Here is a 22,671-nt window from a genome sequence, read left to right as displayed (position 1 = left end):
GATCGCTAACTGATGGCATTGGTAACAACAGGTGGAATGGGGATTATTTTTAGAGGACTTTTACGTGTTGTGTAAAACAAAGGATAGATTTTGGTGTTACCTGGCCAATTGGAATGCTCCTTAGTGTTCCACAATTCGGTGTTTGTAAGAGGTTCAGAGAAGGACAATGAGCTTTCATTCATGTCCACTGCAACTCGGATCGTCTGCACTTTGACAGGCGGATTCATCTCTACAGATTGGCCAGAGGCCGTTTTGTATTTCCCATCACAAAATCCAATGGACAAATTGCTCATTTTCTCTGGCAAACAAGGGTCCCCCCACGCGACCCCCACTGCCCAGTCATTGTTGTCTCCCACCGCAACGTCCCACACGTGTTTTTTCCCCGAGTCCAAACCAGCACCCAGTATACGCAACATTTTCTGGAATCTTTCTGGATTCTTTGGACGCTCCTGCTGTACGTCTTTCAGAGTAAGACTGCTCAGATCTTCAGACAGACTGATACTTGGATAGGCCGTGTTGGGGTCCAGAATGACTGGACTGTAGGCGAGCGTCTCCTTCATCCGCTCCCACACCTTGAACTTGAGGTTGCCCACGTGTTTGGCTTCGTCCAGCAGACCTCCCGGCAGCAGCTGCGGCTTTTCAGGCAGCTCCTGGATTCTGCTCATCGCAGTCTTGAGCTTCTTCATGAAAGAAACATGGCCAGACGCCAGCTGCTTCTCCGTGCTTCTGATGAGATTCGAGAGAGCGACCATTTGTCTGTCGAGAGCCACCATCTTCTCCTTCATCGTCTGACTCTTCTTCTTCTTTTCCTCCCTGACCGCAGCCAACCTGGCCTCCTCCTCGACGTCGAGGAAGCGATGGAGCTCCTCAAAATCCTTCTTAATCTTGCGTTCGACCTTCTCCCTCTGGGCTTTGATGTACTCTGCCTGTTCGTTGAAGTTCTTTCGACAGTCGTTGTAATCTTGGAGTCTTTCATTGGCCTTCTGCAGTCCTCTCTGGAGTTCCTCATGATGACCTTTCACAACTTCGTCGAGGGGCTGGAACGTGTGACCAATGTGGATTTCTTCATCTCTACAAACGAGGCACACAAGCTCCTGGTGGTCCAAACAGAAGAGTTGAAGTTTCTCCTCATGCAAGCTGCAGATGTCTTCTGATTTGACTGAGGCTCGTGAAACGTCCTCACAAAGATTCTTTAGTGTCAGGTTCAAAGGCAGCTCCATTGACCCAAACTTTGTCCAACAGACTGGACACGATCGTTCTCCTGCTCCCTTCCACTGCTGCAGACACGGACGGCAGACGTTGTGACTGCACGGAAGCATGACAGGATCTTCGAAGACGTCCAGACAGGTGGGACATTGAAGATGGTCCTCCAGACGTTCAGCCATTGTTTTAGAGAAGACGGTGATAGGCTCAGCGCACAAGTTCGGAATGTCGAGCTGCAGTTGTTCTGCAAAACAAAAAGCATTCTTACATAAAATACGAAAGGATTCTTTCATGTCCTCCCTCTAGGTCCAAAAGTGCCTTCCTGCTTACTGAAGCTGGGCTCCAATTTGTAAACAGTGACTTATATGACTTTGAAGTGAAATATTACAGAAGCGTTACCCTGTGGTGACTAGCTGGCGTCACACTAAAGTAGAGATCGCAAATGTGGTTTCATCCGACATTGAAGGGATGCTTATGTTTCCAGAATGTCCAAAAGTCAACTCTGCTTTGCTATTTGCTATTCTATGGGATTTTGGACAATTGGACTTGTGATCAAACCTTTATGATTTGCGGATTTTATGAGAAGTGAGATAAATACTGGAAGACAGAATTATTTGTGATTAAAACCTTTTAGGATTTATTCATTTATGGGTAAGGAGAAATTTGTACTTTGTAAGAGTAGCATGACTTCAAGTCAATTGAATAATTCACTCGTGGCTGCTTGAAAAGTCAGATTTTTTCCCCCCCAGCATTACCTCGTCTATATGAGCTATTACTATTATTCAATAGGCTAATGCATGACCAATAATCTGCAAATGATCGATTTCCCGCTCCAGACAAAAGGTCCTTCCGAGTTTCAGGGCGGTGTTTCGTAGCTCGCCTTACAGGAAACATCACTACTCTTGAATATGAGTCAAACTAGTCAAAAAAATCAGTTGCAGTGGAAAATTGACTTTACGCTTTCTGCCATTAGTCGCCAAGGAGCTCAAACGAAGTGAATAGTTGCCAATACTGACTGCATTGACAGTCACGATTAAGAGTGGTGCTGCTAGTTCCACGATAAGCAGCCCTTAGCTTAGCGAGCTACTACACACAATAGCAGCATTTTAGCTCAACTATGACCACTTGGTCAGCAACTTTAGTAGCATGTAGAAAGCCTTTCACTCACCGTTTAGGCTAATAATCCGCTCACCCAAGGTCCTGTTGGGGACTTCATCATATAATGACTCAAGTGGGAGAAAAGCCGTTCAAGTACTGTACAAGTCGAAAAGTATTTGGTGAAACTGGTCTGACCACTTTAGAAAGGTGTGCCGAGTAATGAAGGGACTTTTCGGCATAGTTATTTGTGAGGCTCGCTCTAGTTAGACATAAAAATTTCCCGGACGGTTGGTTATAAAAGTTACAGAATAGAATAAAACAGAATAAAAGATAAAAAATGTGGCAAAAACCTGCGGTTCTCCCAAAGTTTGCAAAATACTTTGCCCATTCTTTTCTAATGAGAGGCCATTGACAGCCAAGTACATCCAACTTTCCCTTTCATTTTTCATGGCAGGGAAACAGGTTCTTGTGATTTTTGACCACTTACCATAACAGCCAAATGGGGCCCAAGTAAGTCGATGCCATTGACAGCCATGCACGTCCATGCGACTGACGGCCTTGTACGTCAAAACCAATACAAAAACCAATACAGCCCATTGACATTGAATTGGCGCCCAAGTAAGTCAATGCCATTGACAGCCATGCACGTCCATGCCACTGACGGCCTTGTACGTCAAAATTTCCCATTCATTTTCAATAGCAGAAAAACCTGTGCGGTTGTGGTTTTTGACCAAAAACTTACCAATACAGCCCATTGACATTTAATTGGCGCCCAAGTAAGTCGATGCCATTGATAGCCTTGTACGTCCAAATTTCCCGTTCATTTTCAATTGCAGAAAAACCCGTGTGGTTGTAATTTTTGAGCAAAAACAGGAAATGACATGATAGATCTGTATTTACCACAGCAAAGCCCCTTTGTAATTTCTCCAGAAATCACAGTTTGTAGTGTTTATACATTATTAGATGGGTATTTGAAGGCAAAGGCCCATATAGTAAAATTTTTAATTTTTTTTTTTTTTTTTTGAATAGCGAGTCTTTGGCAAGCACAGCCCAAAGTGTTGACCGATTGTCACCGTTCGAATATCAAAGTAACCAGAATTTTTTTCGTGACGCAGGGCATTTTTTGAAAGATGCCCCAAAATTTTCCATTTGCCCGTAATTGTGGGTTTTTTGAAAAAAAAAAAAAAGAAACATTTTTTTTATCCAAAAAGCTACTTTTTTTTTTTTTTGACAAAATCACATCATTTATACATCAAAAAATCCAGGACGGTAAGGGGCATAAAAGTTTTATAAAAATACACAGCCCGTCCAAAATTTTCCAAAAACTTGCCCATTCATTTCTAATGGGTTGCCATTGACAACCATGTACGTGCAAATTTTCCAATTTTCAATGGCAGGAAAACATAGGTGGTTGTGATTTTGGACCGCTTACCATTACAGCCCATTTACATTCGACTGGGGCCCATGTACGTCCATGCCATTGACAGCCATGCAACAGGACGTATCCCTGAAACGTGCCCAAATCAACAGGAAATAACCTGATATCACCAGTAAGTGTCCCCGAAATGTCCCCACAACAGTAAGGGAACGCGTTGCTCTGTAATTCACTGCCAAGCCATTACAGTGGTGTTGTGTTGCGTTTGTGCGGGTTTGGGGGACTCGTCGAATTCCTTGGGTTTTCTCTTGGTTAGACAACAATGGCAACAGAGATGGAACGCTTGAATGTGGATCTTCAGGTCATCAACATTGAACAACAAATGTTGATGATCATACAAATGTTGAGGCGCAGGCAACCCAGAAGACTTTTGCGGAGGTGGTCTGTGCGTCAGTTGTTGCCGCACAGAGACTGGCAGTCACATTACGAATTTTAGCATCGGGTGGAAGCCAGCAACATGTGGCGGCTAGCTACAAACTGGCGTCGAGCAATGTTTCCATCGTTTTACCCGATTTCTTTGCCGTGTCCTACAACCAGCCAGTGGGAAGCCATAGCAGATTTCTGGCGGCTATGTGACTGCGTTGGAAGCCTTGATGGTAAACATGTTATCATAAAAACACAGAGGCACTCTCAATCAGTGATGATGTATCATGGGTGCAAACTGTCTGTTGTTAAAAATTAAACATCAAAACAACTCTTTTGACACAAAACCTGTGCTTTATTCTTCATATCCTTGATGATTTAAGTGCACCAACCAAAATTACAACATAAAGTGATAAAAACCTGGCAGATTTTGGCCGGCTGTGTCAACGCTTCGTTTGGCCATTCGCTTCCGAACACACACATACTTTTCTCTGAGCTTCTTCCATTTTTTATGCATTCGCTGGCCTTCGGCCCCGTATTTTTAGCAATCTCCTTCCACGAATTGCTTGCCATTCGGCAATCTTTAGCGTAGTCAGGATTTGGTGGAGGAGCAATTCAGGCGATGTTGGAGGGTCGTAAATCGGGTCTGCCTTGACGGCGTAGGTCTGCCGCAGAAGCATAACTCAGCCATAAGTCAAAAAGTATTGGGTGAAAAGACTACTCATGCCATGAGCAACTGCTTAAAATGTTGGATTTTTTCCCCAAAAACAATGGTTGAATAAACATTTGGCTCTCAAAGGCCAAACATTGCAACTTTCATGAAATTACAAGTAATAATAAAGACCACAGCATCCTGTCTCTCTATTCGCCTCCCTCTTTATGCACCAGCAGTAACACACACTTAGCCAGTTAGCTTAGCTTACTTGTGTTAATCTTACTTTAAAAAAGTAATTAATTCCAGTTACAAATTACTTCTCCCAAAAGGGAATTGCGTTAGTAACGCAGTTACCTGAATGTAAGAGTAATTAGTTACTTGGCAAAGTAACTGGTGTTAATTTTCATGTTTTTTTTCCTCAAAAAAAAAACAAAAAACAAGTCACACAATGTTAAGTGTAAAGGGTTTTTGGGACAATTGGCCCTAGCCCAATTCTCTACCCTAAACTTAACCAGACACAGGGGTATTGCGGATATTACAATAACTAAATAGTAACCTTTGCTATGTGTGGAAGGCACTTAATGTTGTGAATCAACCTCGAAAGTTGTTAAAATTACTCTAGTTCCCTTCTGTCTACTTTCGACAGATGTAAGTTTTAAACCGTTTCATCATTTGAAGATAGTTTTAAGCCAACATTTTAGTTAAAAACACTTATTTATTTATTTTTGATGTATTTATTTATTTTCCCTTCAGGCATGAACCCGAAAAGAAAAGGGCTGACGGAAGAAGCCGAAGCTTGTTGAAACCCGTCCCCAGGTAGGTTCGCTATGAAGTTTCTCTACAACAGAGCCTTTCTGAGAAGTATACTGCTTTAGATGGCGGCTGTTTACTAACACATCTAGTTCTTTACACGTGTTGCTAATGCCGCCGTGTCTGTCATTTGCATCTAGTTTTATATTATGTGATATCTACCGTAGCATCATGTGGGCGTAGTTTGTAGGCTATCGGCTACAGTCAGGTATTATTGGAGCCACCTAGCATCGCGTATGCAACGCCGTCACAACTCCTTTGCCTTCTCTCCACTCACGCTCTGCTCTCTCGTCTCCGTGAGTCCCTCTCTCTCGAACTATTCTCGTGTCATTCAACCAACATCGTAACGCATAGTAACGCATGCCTTTCCCGCCTCAGTAATGGTAACGGCGTTTGCCAAGATGAGAAAAGTAATTAGATTACTCACTAGTGAAAAAAAATAACGCCGTTAGTAACGCCGTTATATTCCAACGCCGTTATTAACAACACTGTTTGTAGGCTTGTCACCCGTCCTTTGAAAGAAGGAATTGTTCCGAATTGGCAAAGTTGTGTTCTGTATTGAACCAATACGGAATATACAGTATATAAATAGATATTGATATAAATTGACTTGCTCACGAGTGAGGGTAGGAGGGAGCGGGAGATCGACAGGCGGATCGGTGCGGCGTCTGCAGTAATGCGGACTCTGCACCGGTCCGTAGTGGTGAAGAAGAAGCTGAGCCGAAAGGCTAAGCTCTCGATTTACCAGTCGATCTACGTTCCTACCCTCACCTATGGTCACGAGTTGTGGGTCGTGACCGAAAGAACAAGATCGGCCAAAATGAGTTTTCTCCGCAGGGTGTCCGGGCTCTCCCTTAGAGGTGAGAAGCTCGGTCATCCGGGAGGGACTCGGTGTCGAGCCGCTACTCCTCCGCGTTGGGAGGAGCCAGCTGAGGTGGCTCGGGCATCTGGTTAGGATGCCTCCTGGACACCTCCCTGGAAAGGTGTTCCGGGCATGTCCCACCGGCGGGAGGCTCTGGGGAAGACCCAGGACACGCTGGAGAGACTATGTCTCTCGGCTGGCCTGGGAACGCCTTGGGATCCCGCCGGAAGAGCTGGTTGAAGTGGCTGGGGAGAAGGAAGTATGGGCTTCCCGGCTAAAACTGTTTCCCCCGCGACCTGACCTCGGAGCAAGCGGAAGATGATGGTATGGTGTGGTATGGTATAAATTAGGGGTGTCAAACGATTAAAATTTTTAATCGAGTTAATTACAGCTTAAAAATTAATTAATCGTAATTAATCGCAATTAATCGCAATTCAAACCATCTATAAAATATGCCATATTTTTCTGTAAATTATTGTTGGAATGGAAAGATGAGACACAAGATGGATATATACATTCAACATACGGTACATACAGTAAGTTCTGTATTTGTTTATTATAACAATAAATCAACAAGATGGCGTTACCATTATTAACATTCTGTTAAAGCGATCCATGGATAGAAAGACTTGTAGTTCTTAAAAGATAAATGTTAGTACAAGTTATAGAAATTTTATATTAAAACCCCTCTTAATGTTTTCGTTTTAGTAAAATTTGTAAAATTTTCAATCAAAAAATAAACTAAGCGCCCGCCATTTTTAAAGCCAATAATTACTTACACAATGTTCAATTGCTCATGGGTGCTGAAGCTTATAAAATCAGTCACACCAAAGCACCAGCAGAGGGCGTCAAAACTCTGAAAAACACAACAAGTACACATTTCATTGTGCTGTCATTTTAATGTTTGAGTGGGGCATGTGCGTTAATTGCGTCAAATATTTTAACGTGATTAATTAAAAAAAATAATTACTGCCCGTTAACGCGATAATTTTGACAGCCCTAGTATAAATAGCTACATTTCGATGCATTTTAGGAGTTTTGGGGATGTCCCTTTTTTCCCTCGCCATGGGCGGCAGAAGGGTGTCCCTTATTTTTCTTTCTGAAAGGTAGCAACCGTACTTTAAGAACAAGTCTCAAAATACTGCGGCATTTCTTTCAGTAAAAGACAATAAAAGTAAAGTAGACGAAGTGAATTTACCAGGGATTGTTGCTCCGGTCCAGCCCCCTTCCTCTGGACAGCAGTCCTGCTGTTGCAGCCTCAAACTCTTTGTGTTCGTTCACATGTTTCTTCATATCAGGTTCGAGGTATGGAAACTGATATTCCTCCACCTCTCGAAACTTTCAGGCCGCAAATCTTGCATTTAGCCATTGATTGTGATTGATGGAATTTCTATGCTGAAATATTTCCAGGCTGCCGCCATTTCTCCTGGTTTGTTTTGCCTCCATATGAAAAAGCTGCCCCGGCATTGGTTAAGAGGGGCTATTGGCCCGCTCTCATTGGTCTGTAGCAGGCCAATAGCGATAGCTGCAAGGCATGCAAAGTGATCACGTGTCATCACACAACACAGAGACAAAGTGAAGTGAGCGTCAGGAGGAAAAAAATGCTGCGGTCCAGTGTTATAATACTGGACCGGTAAATGGTATCGGCGCCCTGTTTGCTGGTACTCGTCGATAACGATACCACCATTTCATGCCGGATCGGGCCCCCCTGCCGATACTGGTATCGGTGCATCAGTAATTACTATTAAATAATGTAGCGTAAGCCAAAGTTGCGGAGAAAGTAGCGTTTCACATGTAGCTGCTAGTGCTAACAGTAGCACTATTTAGCTCAGCGACCTACTACGGAGCAGCACTTTTAGCTTCACAATGACCACTTGGTCAGCAACTGCGGTAACATGTCCAAAGCCTTTCAATCACAGTTTTGGCTTATACTCAGCTCGTCGACGGTTTCGTGAGAAACTTTGACATATGATGACACAAAATTCAGAAAATTCACTAAAGTACTGTCAAAGTCTAAAAGTATTTGGTGAAAAAAAATACTCAAGTAATTAGTAAGTGTTTATAATCATTTATTTTAAAAATGTCATCAGAAGAGTAGTCCAAAATTGTACTTGAGTAAGAGTAGCATTACTTTAAAACAAGATTACTCAATCACAAGTCAAAGTAGTAAAAAAAAAAAGACATTTGTTGAAAAGAATACTCCAGTACTAAATAATTGTAGCTGATTTTTTAAACTGTAATTGAGTTGAGGCCAAACATTGTATTTGAGTAAGAGTAGCATCACTTTCAAATAAATCACTCAAGTAAAGTCCTGATCCCCCCCCCCAAAATGACTGTAGTGCAAGTAATAATATAATACATGTAAATCAATGTTAACAAGAGAGTAGCCAAAAGGGGTACTCAAGTAAGAGTAGCATTACTTCCAAATATTACTCATATCCAACTAAAAGTAGGATGCACTCAAGTCAAAAAGTATTGGGAGAAAAGAATACTGAGTTACCGCTTGATTATTTTGACTCCAGTTAAGTCTTATCACATGATCTGGTCAATAAATGAGAGTGAAATCCAGAGGCGTAGCAAGGGTCCCCTGGGGCCCCAGGCAGCAAGCAATATGGGGCCCCTCTGAGTCATTGAGGGGGGGGGGGGGGTTGCGAGTGTGCGCTGCGTGGACGTGCGGTCATCTTGGCCAAAAAAGTGGCGAAAACTAAGCACTTTACACTGACTCATATGGATGTACTTACATTCGTTCATGGACGCAAACATTTTAACAGGTGGCCGTCCTTTGCTCGAAATGCGCACCTTACGGCTATTCTCGCTCCTAGAATACGCAGCGCTTGTGACCAGGGGTCGCGTTAACCGAATATTTTCCGTCGTTGACCGATTTTTTAAAACGGTGACGGAAAAAACTGTAGTCCATCCGTCATTTTGACCGGTTGCAATTCCCACCCCAGACCACAGGGTGGCGAGTGAGTTTATTTATTAGCTATTGTCTCTCTTGATGGATGACGTTGTTGGCCTTACTCTGAAAAATGTCAAGGCAACTGAGTGTCCAAAGTTTCTTCAAAAAGCCCCAAAACGACGATGGTGTTGATAAAAGAGGTGAAAAAACAGGGACTGCACAAGCGGGGGGCCTGCGCTTGTCAGTGACGTTCCTTATTCTCGCTATATGATTATACAACTTTAACATTTGTTAATAATACGCTCTGTGTGTAGTATCATCCATCGCTTTTCCTTTTTAAATGGGCACTTATAAGCGAACGCAAGAAGTAACAACGGGAACATTTTTAAACGGGCATTTCACGGGAGAGCATTTCGACTCTTAGGCCAATCATATAGCGAGAGCGAGTGGATAGTGAGGGGACCGCGCGCGGCTCTTAAGTGTCTCTGTCACGTGACTGTCGTAGCCGGTAACGCGGTCGGCCAAATGGACACACAAGTACGGAGGGTGAATTATGCCAAACAAAGGGTCACCACAATGTCATTATCATCATTTTAAAAATTTAATTGACAGGTAAAAATAGATCATGACCGGATTTTTATGACCCTGTCAGTCAAAATGACAGACAACGAAAAAGTCTAGCGCAACCTCTGCTTGTGACGTAGGACAATAACAGGACTGGTTGCTATGGAAACGTACGCATACCCAAGGAACTTTGCTAAAATTGCTAACACAATCGTTTATGATTATTTTAGATGCATCTATGTTTATCTTTCTTATAGAGCAGGGGTGCCCATTACGTCGATCGCGATCGACCAGTCGATCGCAACGCTAGTGTGGGTAGCTCGCGGCATCAAAAAAAATAAAATAAAATTTTTTTTTAATGTACATAGTTAATTATGTTATGTGAGCAAACATAATTTACCGTCCATTTTTTGTTTATAGTTTTTTAAATGTACACAGTTATTTTTGTTTTGTGAGCAACATAACCTCATATGTTGCTCACAAAGCATAATTACTGTAACTGTACATTTATTTTTTTTTCTTTTTTTAGTTCACCCTCCTCTCTTAAGGTAGATCGCGGGAGGTTGTCTCATTTAAAAGTAGATCTTGGAGCAAAAAACATTGAGCACCCCTGTTATAGAGCATTCGACGAGGAATATGATAGACCCATTAATAGAGTTTTTTTTGAAAAATCACCTTTTCTTTAAGTAGTCACATGAATAATGAGGCGGCCTGTGAAAATCAACATAAAACAACTCGGCAAGGACTTTCCAGAGAGTGCTTGGTGAGTCACTCTTTAAACAAGCATGTGGTATTAATAGCTGATGGGACTTTCTTAAACATGTATAATCTACATGACATGGTTAGCAGGGCCGGCCCAGCCTATACGCAGACTATGCAGCTGCTTAGGGGCCCTGACCACTAGGGGGGCCCCAATCTGGCAATTGTTTAATTTATTTTTATTTTTTTGTTTACTACAGTTTGTTTTATTTGACTTTTGAGAGTTTTGATATTTGATTACAAGCTTAAAAAAATAAAAGTTCTTCCTTAACTTCTTTCTTTCCTCTTTTAGAAAAAGGTTTGGCGCTATCTACTGTAAGTACTGACAATCATTTGGGGTGAGAAGTTTGAAGTATGCAGTGCAACAAAATCGGATTAATATACAAAATATGGACGTATGGTTTGGATTGCATGTATGGGTTTCACAGTACACTGTGACGAAATGGTGGGCCAAAAATTTGGGCCCCTTTGCATTATTTTGCTTAGGGCCCCCAAATGGCCTGATGGTTAGTGCTGATTGGGATTGATAGCAGAATCGTTAGATAACTGCCAAATGATTCCATGGTATTGAAACACTCCCTACACATGTCGCTACGACAGTGCAGTAAAGCTGCGTGTGCTAAATCTGTTGGCCCTCTGGGGGCCCCTGTTGGCTGGGGGCCCTAGGCAATTGCCTGGTTAGCCTAATGGGACGCGACGCCTCTGGTCAAATCATGTGGTTAAAGAAAAGGAATGATTGAAATGACATTAAAAAAGCAGAACATCAAGCCATGGCAACATGACCGCTAATCGATGGCAGTCGTAACACCAGGTTGAATGGGGATAATTTTTAGAGGAATTTTACTTTTTGTGAAAAAGGAAGGATACATTTGGAATTTTCTGAAAAAGTTTGAAATTGCCATAAAAGGGTCCCGAAAATTAAACAATGTGGTGTTTGTAAGAGGATCAGAGATGGAAATCGACATTCCCTTCACGCGCACTTCAAATCGGATCCTCTGTATTTTGAAAGGCGGATTCCATCCTCCATATTGGCCACCTGAGATTTTGTATTTACCATCCCTAAATCCAATGAAACAACTTTTCATTTTCTCTCTTACACAAGGGTCTCCCCACGCAAACCCCACTTCCCAGGCATTGCTGTCTCCCACCTCAACGTCCCATATGTGTCTTCCCGAGTCCAAAGCACCACCCAGCACAGACTCCTCCTTCTGGGACCTCTCTGGATTCTTTGGACGCTGCTGCTTTATGTCTTCCCAACTCAGACTGGTCAGATCTTCAGAGAGACTGATTCCTGGACATGCCGTGTTGGGGTCCAGAATGACTGGACTATAGGCGATCGTCTCCTTCATTCGCTCCCACACCTTGAATTTGAGGTTGCCCACGTGTTTGACTTCGTCCAGCAGACTCCCTGGCAGCAGCTGCTCCTTTTCAGGCAGCTCCTGGATTCTGCTCATCGCAGTCTTGAACTTCTTCATGAAAGAAACATTACCAGATGTCAGCTGCTCCTCAGTGCTTCTGATGACATCCAAGAGAGCGGCCTTTTGCTCTCCGAGAGACGCCATTTTCTCCTTCATCGTTTGACTCTTCTTCTTCTCTTCCTCCCTGACTGCAGCCAGCCTGGCCTCCTCTTCGACGTCAAGGTAGCGACGGAGCTCCTCAAAATCCTTCTTAATCTTGCGTTCGACATTCTCCCTCTGGACTTTGATGTACTCTGCCTGTTCATTGCAGTTCTCTCGACAGTCGTTGTAATCTTTGAGTCTTTCCTTGGCCTTCTGCAGGCCTTTCTGGAGTTTCTCACGATGACCTTTCACAACTTCTTTGAGGGGCCGGATCTTGTGACCAATGTGGATTTCTGCATCTCTGCAAATGAGGCACACAAGCTCCTGGTGGTCCAAACAGAACAGTTGAAATTTCTCCTCATGCAAGCTGCAGATGTCTTCTGACTTGACTGAGGCTCGTGAAAGGTTCTCACACATATTCCTCAATGCCAAGTTCAAAGGCGGATCCATCAAACTAAACTCTGTCCGACAGACTGGACACGATCGTTCTCCTGCGTCCTTCCACTGCTGCAGACACGCACGGCAGAAGTTGTGACTGCACGGAAGCATGACAGGGTCTTTGAAGATGTCCAGACAGGTGGGACATTGAAGATGGTCCTCCAGACGTTCAGCCATTGTTTTAGAGAAGACGGCGATTGGCTCAGCGCACAAGTTCGGAATGTCGAGCTGCGGTTGTTCTGCAAAACAAAAAGCATTCTTACATACAATTCAAAAGGATTCTTTGCTGTCCTCCCTCTAGGTCAAAAAGTGCACTTCCTGCTTACTGAAGCTGGGCTCCAATTTGTAAAGAGCAACTTATATGACTTTGAAGTGAAATTACAGAAGAGTTACCCTGAGGTGACGAGCTCTAACCTTAAAGCGGAAATGTGAAGTAAGGTTGGCCAACCACGTTTTTGAATAATATCAATGGCTAAACAATTATCAGCATTTTTTTTTTTTTTTTTTTTAACGCAACCCTTACAGATTCTTTGTTTAACCCATAGCAACGCCCCTGACAAGGAAAATGCTTCTCTTCAGCAATCTTCGGAAATGACGTCACACTGAGAAGTGCGAGGGAAGTCTGCCATAGAACAGTATTGTTTGTTGCATTGCTTCTCGGAAAGATGCCACGGCGGTGTGTGGCGATGTTTTGTTCTCACTCACACGAAAAGTTATATGTGTGGCCAAAGGATAGCAGGTAGGGTTGTTCTGATCATGTTTTTTTGCTCCCGATCCGATCCCGATCGTTTTAGTTCGAGTATCTGCCGATCCAGATATTTCTCGATCCGATTGCTTTTTTTTTGCTCCCGATTGAATTCCAGTCATTCCCGATAGTTTTTCCCGATCATATACATTTTGGCAATGCATTAAGAAAAAAATGAATAAAACTCAGACGAATATATACATTCAACATACAGTACATAAGTACTGTATTTGTTTATTATGACAATAAATCCTCAAGATGGCATTTACATTATTAACATTCTTTCTGTGAGAGGGATCCACGGATAGAAAGACTTGAAATTCTTAAAGGACATATGTGACTTTGTATATTGTGACTAAATATTGCCATCTAGTGGATTTTTATGAGCTTTCAGTAAATGATAATTCAGACATTTAAGTTCTGCCCAAATGCATGATGGGAAGTGCACCTATGGCTGTGCGTAGTGCAACCATTTGATATATCTTCTCTGCATTGTGAACTAACTTAAGGTGATAAGACAAAGAACAATTGCTACCTTGCTTCCCCACATTACTTCCCATGCAGTGGCGCCTCCAGAAATATTTCATAGGGGTGGTCAGATGGGGCCACTTAAAATCTTGGGGTGGCTAAAACTAAAAGCCATAATTTCTGGTTATCATTATATTATTGCAGTAAAAAGGTAAGGAGAAAACTATCAGAAGGACTTAAGGACACGGCTACTGATATACTTTGGTGTATTGTGTAATATTTGATGTTACTAATGATTGAATGTGCATGTTCATAACTGTCCAGTCAACATTTTGAATTCCGCAACAATTGTTTTATTGTATTATGTATATATTAGGCATAAGGTGTACATTTAACTAGGGCTGCCAAACGATTAAAAATTTTAATTGAGTTAATCACAGCTTAAAAATAATTAATCGTAATTAATCGCAATTTGAACTATCTCTAAAATGTGCCATATTTTTCTGCAAATTATTGTTGGAATGGAAAGATATGACAAGACGGATATATACATTCAACTTACTGTACATAAGTACTGTATTTGTTTATTATAACAGTAAATCCACAAGATGGCATTAACATTACTAACATTCTTTCTGTGAAAGGGATCCACGGATAGAAAGACTTGTAATTCTTAAAGCATAAATGGGAGTTTGTATATTGTGACTAAATGTTGCCATCTCGTGTATTTGTTGAGCCTTCAGTAAATGATACTGTAGCGACTTAACTGTTCTGCCCAAATGCATGATGGGAAGTGGTGCAACCATGACTGTGTGTGGTGGCTGCAAATGCTATATCTTCTCTGCGTTGGGTACACTAGAGGGTGTTAAGAAAAAATTCAACTCCTGTCATTCTTCCACACGTAGCTTCCCACAATATTTATGGTTGCTGCGGGAGAGATGACTAAGCTTTTGCCAATTAAAAGCTTGGCCCCAATTAATGCTTGTATCTACTCCACTCACTTGACACTGCCTCTTATCTCTGTATATAAGTAAAACGGCGCCATTGTAGGCTGTTTGCGGCAATGGGTGAATAAGTCGTATCGTGAATGTGTTAATTGCGATAAATATTTTCACGTGATTAATTTAAAAAAATTAATTACCGCCCGTCAATGCGATAAATTTGACAGCCCTACATTTAACAATTCAAAACAAATGCACTCATTTGGGATGAAATGCATAACTGATGCTCCAACAATCTAACGATATACTGGCAAGTGGGGTGGCCAGTGGGGTGGCCAACCAATTTATATGGCCACCCCCTGGTGGCGCCACTGTTCCCATGATATTTCTAATCGTAGGGAGGGGGATTGTAAGGCTTTAGCCAATTAAAAAAAGGCTTCAAAGGCTGCCAAAATTCACCCTACTCGTTATACGCTGCCTTTTATCTCTCTATATGGGTAAAATAGCGCCATTACAGTTTGAGCGCGACAATGCGAGAGTGGGGTTCGTGCAGCGCATGCATTAATTGCGTTAAATATTTTAACGTAATATATTTTTAATGAAATTAATTACCTCCGCTATCGGGATAAATTTAATAATCCTACCTTAAGCCTAAACTAAAGACTCTGGATGAGTGTGACATATTATGTTTGTAACATTAAATACAATTAGAAAACGATTTAATAAAAAAAAAAAAAAAAAAAAAAAAAATATATATATATATATATATATATTAAAAAAAGGCATGTCCGATATTTTTTTGCCGATTCGGATACTTTGAAAATGACGTGATCCGGACATCTCTAATAGCAGGGCACGTAAATGGACATCTTTCGTTCGCACTTCGATGCCTGCTCCCTTAACCGATCTGCTTATGATCAAGGATTTGCCAAAAAGTAAATGTGATTTTTGGATAGATGACTGATGACTTTGTCAAAGCAGAGCTGCCAACTGTTGTGGACTGAACCGTAGAAGCTAGCGACGTTAGCCAAAAGCTAACTCGTGGCAATCCCCGATCATAGTTGTTGTTGCGTTTGCTCAGTTAAGCGCGTTTAAATTGTGCTTCATCTACGATCTTGTCCGAAAGGGTTAATCCACTGTCAATCGGGAAAAGGGTGTGGATGTGCATATAAGCGGGTCGGCGTTGCGATAATTCACGGTCACGTTGCTGTAAGAGACACACACCGCCGGTGAGTTTGTGCACATTTATTTGTATTTGTATTATGTATTTCCACCTTCATGCTTCAAGCATTGCTTTGCATTTGTACGGTTCGGCATTCCTTTCATGGTGATCGCTTGATAGCCTTCTAGTTTGTATTTTACGAGAGCCACTGACAGGTGACAATTGACAACAAGCGTGTTGGTTTTAATTAGGGCTGTCAAACGATTAAAATTTTTAATCAAGTTAATTACAGCTTAAAAATTAATTAATCGTAATTAATCGCAATTAATCGCAATTCAAACCATCTAAAAAATATGCCATATTTTTCTGTAAATTATTGTTGGAATGGAAAGATAAGACACAAGATGCATATATACTTTCAACATACGGTACATAAGGACTGTATTTGTTTATTATAACAATAAATCAACAAGATGGCATTAACATTATTCACATTCTGTTAAAGCGATCCATGGATAGAAAGACTTGTAGTTCTTAAAAGAAAAATGTTAGTACAACTTATAGAAATGTTATATTAAAACCCCTCTTAATGTTTTCGTTTTAATAAAATTTGTAAAATTTTCAATCAAAAATTAAACTATTAGCCCGCCATTGTTGATGTCAATAATTACTTACACAATGCTCATGGGTGCTGAAGCCTATAAAATCAGTCGCACCCAAGCGCCAGCAGAGGGCGGCAAAACTTCATGAAACACAACAAGAGAGCGTTTCACTGTACTGTCATTTAAATCTGTCTGAGCAGGGCATCTGCGTTAATTGCGTCAAATATTTTAACGTGATTAATTTAAAAAATGAATTAACGCCCGTTAACGCGATAATTTTTCCAGCCCTATGTTTCAATGTCTGGCAGCGAATCAGCGAGCGTGCAGGTCACACAGTGAATCATGGGAAATGTAGTTTCGGGACAACACTGAAGTGGTGCTTTGTAATCTGTTCGCTTGTGTGAAAAAACTACATTTCCTCAAGACATTAAACACCACTTCCTGCTGAGAGCCCCAAACTGTGTTCGTACTGTGAGCTCCATGTGTTAATAAAGACACAAAGTTGTCCTGTGTTCGATACCTTTGTCAACAAAAAGCTCATAACAAGACACTATGCACGATCCGTTTAAGAGACGCTGGGAGTGGAGAGCTGTGAGTAATAGGAGGCGAGGGGAAGATGAGCGAGAAGCAAAACTTTGCGGTCGATTCCGGCGGCAGTTCGCTATTATTTTGTTTTCTTATTGTTGCCGCAATAAAGTGGAGAAAGCCATCAACGACTCATCTCCTTCTTTCCCCCCAACAATTTTATATTATTATTTCATATACACGAGAGCTGCCGGATCTGCCAAAATGAACATGAAGTCTGATTATTTTTTTTTAAACAATGTCATCAGATAGACAAAACCATAAAATGATGTGCAAATGCCTGCATCTTCAAATCATGAAAATAATAACAGCCTATATTTTATCAATCTTGTCATCTCGATGGGTCTTGTCCAGGGGTGAAAGTGGGCCAGAACGGTCAGGAACGCAGTTCCGGTATAAGATTCAGGGCCGGAATGCTGTTCCGGTGCACGGCGCTTTGATTCCGAAAATATGACGGCAACTGTCAAAATGCTATGTAAAAAAATTTATTAAATTAAAAAAATTTAAAAAGCTAAGCTGCCACACATGCATTTCATCTCCAAGACGAAAACAATCTACCAGCATCAGATTTACATACACAAGGGTTAACAACAAGCATAATAAAGTGCTTGTGTAGCGTAATCCGTTTCCACCAATATTTATTATTTATTTTATTACACGGGAGGAGGTTGGAGGGAGGGATGGAGGTTTCCTCAGCTGCTGCAGTTATCGGAGTCTGACGATGATGAGTCACATCAATGTGCAAATGCACGCAGGAAAACGCCCCTGGACTCATTTATCCGTTCAATTGGCTGACATACTGACATGTGATCAGCAGAGATAGTTAGCACTGATTGGTTCAAATGTGCATGTTTTCTGGAACAGCAAAAAAAAAAGGTTGTTGAATTGATGCGACAAAAAAAAGGGCAATGCAACATAAAATGGATCAAATCTTTAAAATCAACAAAAGAGTTGAGGTGGCTTATTTATCATAATTAGTTGTATTTGCTCAGATGGGGAGGTTCAGAACATCTTAGCTGTCAATGTGCACTTTGGACTTATATTTGTTCATTTATGTTAGGCTACTTATTCATTTCCTTATGATTTTAAAAAAAGTCAATGTTTGCGCAATCTTCAAAATATATTCCATTTCACTCTGCATAATTAAAGTAATTTGTACTTATTTTTTCTGAATGTCTTACTTTATCTTTATTATTTAAAAAAAAAACAAAAGTAAATGTTTACATTAATTTCAATTTTCATATACATCCTATGTTCTTAAGTAGTTAAAATTGAGATATGGCATTTATTATGTGAGGAAATGAGGGAAAATAAAAATTAGGAGATGAAGGTTGGGATTATTGCTGTTTTTGTTAGCTTTTATTTTGGAAATCGTTGAAAATACAATTTTGAATGAAAATCAGTTTTTGTATGTGTTATAGAAATAACTGTGCTAAAACAGTTTCCTTTGCATTTCAGTAGTTTAAGAGATTTGACACCCCAAAAGAAAATGAAAGAAAAAATTAATAAGTAAATAAAATTTCTGGCTCCGTGGCGACCTTCACGTCGGGGAGTTCCGGCAAGACATTCTTGCCCCTTTCACCCCTGGTCTTGTCTCTAGAGCTGTCCCGACTAGTCGACATAGTCGACGTCATCGATGACGTAAATCCGTCGACGAGCACAACATCCCGTCGACGGTTAATGAAGGGTTAAAAAAAAAATACATGCGTGGAAAGTTCAGAATGTCGGATGCTCTGTATGCAAGCGGGGAAAGCGGCACAAAGCCAAAAAAAGCGCACCAGAGTGTCCAAAACATTGACTTATTTCAAAGAAACAACAGAGGGTACTCTTCTGTCCTGTCTGTTCAATGCCAAGCTTGGCTGCACGTCGGCCGTGAATAAACACCTCAAGCGCCGTCACCGTTTGTAATTTTTTTTTTTTCATTTTTTGTACACCAGAGGGTACTGTCGCCTTACTGAATAATAATATTTCATTGACAATGGGCCTATAAGTGCTATTAGTATTGTCCTTATTGCTAACTGAAAGCTTTATTTCATGTTATGGTTTATTTTATGGTATAGAAAATTATATAAGGTTAAAAGGTCATAAATATATACAGTATATACAGTGATTGCACTCAAGGGAGAGATTGTCAATGATAAGGTAATAAATTAAGGTAAAGGCAATTCATTGATATATAAATAAGGTTTAAAAGGAAAAAGGTGAAAAGTTTTTGTTATTTCTAATTGTGTTGTTTTATTTGTGTGCACCATAGCTCTTACGGTGTGATTACATCAACGATGGAATAAAAGTTGTAAACCATCAGTTTAAGAGACCACCTTTTCAATCAGGGATGCTACACTAGTAAATTCTATCAACATTTGAACTAATTGTTTATTTGTGATTTTTTATTATTTATGTGTTTATTTGTACTTTAATAAATAATTTAAGTGTTCCAATATGTTTTTTGTGAATTGATAAGTATCAACAAAAATTTCATTGCTAAATTAGTAAACAAAAACTAAATTAAATTAAAACAATTTTTTTTTTTTTAATTATTAGATTAGTCGACTAATCGTAAAAATAGTCGGCTGACTAATCGGGAGAAAATTAGTCATTTGGGACAGCCCTACTTGTCTCCATTCCATGTCAGGTAGTCGAGGCACATTGTTTACATTCTGATTAGCGTCTGGCTAATACATGTTAGGTCCAACATGAAATTCCAACCTCCTCTTTTTCCTCCAACTTTTCAAAAACTTGGATCTCCTCCCTTGCGCTCGATCTATTGCTTATATCGCTGTTTGAAGGGCTTTGTATGGCGGCCGTATGTATGGCGCGCTGCCATCGCTGTTCTCGGTGTGACGTATCACTTCCGGGTTCGGCCCCTTTCAGGTTCGAACTTGGGAAACACGATTATTTTGTCAAATATACAACATATAAATTAGTTTTTCATGCTTTATTTGTTGGACAATGTTTAATTACTTTAATTGTGAACCTATTTGGCATGTTATGAAATCACTTCACATTTCTGCTTTGAGCTCGTATCTCACTAAAGTAGAGATCGCAATTGTGGTTTCGTCTGACATTGAAGGGATGCTTTTGTTTTCAGAATGTCCAAAAGTAAACTCTGCGATTCGCCATTCATGGGGATTTTGGACACTTGGACTTGTGATCAAACCTTTATGATTTGCTGATTTTATAAGAAGGCAGATATATACTGGAAGACAGAATGATTTGTGATCAAACCTCCGTGGATGCAGTATATTCATTTATGGGTAAGGAGAAATTTGTACTTTGTAAGAGTAGCATGACTTCAAGTCAATTGAATAATTCACTCGTGGCTGCTTGAAAACTCAGATTTCCCCCCCCCCGGCATAACCTCATCTATATGAGCTATTACTATTATTCAATAGGCTAATGCATGACCAATAATCTGCAAATCATTGATTTGCCCGCTCCAGAAAAAAGGTCCTTCTGAGTTTCGGGTGTGGTTTCGGAGCTCGCCTTAGAGGAAACATCACTACTCTTTAGTATGAGTCAAACTAGTCAAAAAAATCAGTTGCAGTGGACTATACGTTTCGAGGAAAATTGACTTTACGTTTTCTGCCATTAGTCGCCAAGGAGCTCAAACGAAGTGAATAATTGCCAAAACTCACAGAATTGACAGTCACGATTAACGGTGGTGCTGCTAGTTCTAAGATAAGCAGTCCTTAGCTTAGCGAACTACTACACACAATAGCAGCATTTTAGCTCAACTATGACCACTTGGTCAGCAACTTTAGTAGCATGTAGAACTCACCGTTTAGGCTAATACTCCGTTCGCCGAAGGTCCTGTTGGCGACTTCAACATATGATGACTCAAGCTGCAGAAAATTCATCCAAGTTCTGCACAAGTCAAAACGTATTTGGTGAAACTGGTCTGACCACTTTTGAAGCGTGTCGAGTCATGAAGGGACGAAGTTTGTGGTGAGGCTCGCTTCATTTAGACATAAAACATTCCAGGACGGTAGGTTATAAAAGTGGGATACAGAATTTGGCAAAAACCTACTGTTCTCCCAAAGTTTGCAAAAAAACTTGCCCATTCGTTTCTAATGGGATGTCACTGACAGCCAAGTACATCCAAATTTCCCTTTCATTTTCAATGGCAGGAAAACAGGTTCTGGTGATTTTTGACCACTTACCATGACAGCCAACTGGCGCCCAAGTAAGTCGATGCCATTGACAGCCATGCACATCCATGCCATTGATGATGATGTACAGTACGTCCAAATTTCCCCGTTCCTTTTCAATGGCAGAAAAACCTATGTGGTTGTGATTTTTGACCAAAAAGTACTATAATAGCCCATTGACATTTAACCAGCGCCCAAGTAAGTTGATGCCGTTGACAGCCATGCAACAGGATGTGTCCCCGAAATACGCCCAAATCAACAGGAAATAACCTGATATCACCAGTAGTAGCCCTTGAAGTGTCCCCACAACAGGAAGTGACCCGATATAAACAGGACGAGTTCCTCAAATGTCCCTAAATCAAAAAGAAGTGACCAGATATAAACAGCAAGTGTCCCCTAAATCAACAAGAAGTGACCTAATAGATCTGTATATACAACGGTAAAGCCCCATCGTAATTGTCAAGCCGAGATGACGAGGCATTCCCGGCTGCGGAGTTCAGGCAAAAACTTTATTCTCAAACACAGAGGTTCTTCTGCTTGCATGGCTTCTGCGTTGTGGTGATGGAGTAGCGACGGCATAGACCCTACGTCGTCAACGAGCATTCAAAGTTCTGCGTCAAGGGAACGTGTTGGTCTGTAATTCACCGCCAAGCCACTAGAGGGGTCTTTTGTTGTGTTTGTGAGGTTTTGGGGGGCTCTTTAAAAATTCCTTGGGTTTTCATTACAAGTCACTTCCTGTTGATTTTGGGTGACAGAACATGTCACATCAGTCTCATCTAAGCCTGTCGCAATATGCAATAATTCCATTTATCGCGCGATATATAAAAATGAAGGCGGTAATTTTTCCGCTGCGATTTATCGCCCCGCGTGCATGTGTGTGCGCGCGTGCGGCAGACGTGCTGTTAAAAGTTCGTTACCAACTGCGCAAAATGCATCTTCGTTCCAGGTCCGGCAGAAACTAGCGCCAGAGCCAATCGTTCCCATTATATCCTATTGTTCAACGTATACCGGCCGCGTCAGTGCTCCGGAGTGACTGTGGACCATCTATGGCGCGCCGGTGTTGTTGACGTGTGGGCGCTCCCGTCAGGAGTGACATTTCACGCGGGGCGGCTATTTTTCGGCACAACGCTGGATATTTACAACAAAGTCCTCCAAAACATTGTTACCGACTTGGCTGCTACGAATAACCTCACTTTGACAACGAACAGCTGAATGAAATTAAAAGTGCTGTGCTTCAAACTCGTCCTGTTTATGAAAGCCGTCATATGCTGGTGTAGTTATGAGCAGACGTGACTCCAGCGGCGCTTGCTAACTTTTTTTATGCGCGGTTGCGCGCACACACTAGATATCATGAAATGGCAAACTAGATGTACTA

General features: G+C 41.2%; 3 protein-coding genes across 4 annotated transcripts in view; 1 reads left to right on the top strand and 2 right to left on the bottom strand.

The window, feature by feature from the left end:
- Positions 1-5: 5 nt before the first annotated feature.
- Positions 6-1,385, bottom strand: LOC130922674 (E3 ubiquitin-protein ligase TRIM35-like). The gene has a single exon (XM_057847587.1). The coding sequence runs from the start codon at positions 1,383-1,385 to the stop codon at positions 6-8; it is 1,380 nt and encodes a 459-aa protein (XP_057703570.1).
- A 4,119-nt stretch (positions 1,386-5,504) lies between these two features.
- The window catches only part of LOC130923342 (inactive ubiquitin carboxyl-terminal hydrolase 54-like), a 118,324-nt gene continuing 101,157 nt past the window's right edge, over positions 5,505-22,671 (top strand). For both annotated transcript variants that reach the window (XM_057848989.1, XM_057848988.1), the window contains exon 1: positions 5,505-5,570. The gene's annotated coding sequence lies outside the window, so the exon portion shown is untranslated. The remainder of the gene's footprint in view (positions 5,571-22,671) is intronic.
- Positions 11,434-12,822, bottom strand: LOC130922672 (E3 ubiquitin-protein ligase TRIM35-like). Its single transcript, XM_057847586.1, has one exon. It carries the CDS (start codon positions 12,820-12,822, stop codon positions 11,434-11,436), a length of 1,389 nt encoding a protein of 462 aa, XP_057703569.1.

The sequence above is a fragment of the Corythoichthys intestinalis genome, chromosome 10, assembly GCF_030265065.1.
Source record: "Corythoichthys intestinalis isolate RoL2023-P3 chromosome 10, ASM3026506v1, whole genome shotgun sequence".
In the NCBI taxonomy this organism is placed as follows: Eukaryota; Metazoa; Chordata; class Actinopteri; order Syngnathiformes; family Syngnathidae; genus Corythoichthys; species Corythoichthys intestinalis.
This window is presented reverse-complemented; position numbering and strand designations above follow the sequence as displayed.

What these genes read in the sequence shown, in the direction of transcription:
- LOC130922674 (XM_057847587.1), bottom strand. Translation starts at nt 1,385, where the DNA reads ATGGCTGAACGTCTGGAGGACCATCTTCAATGTCCCACCTGTCTGGAC.
- LOC130922672 (XM_057847586.1), bottom strand. Translation starts at nt 12,822, where the DNA reads ATGGCTGAACGTCTGGAGGACCATCTTCAATGTCCCACCTGTCTGGAC.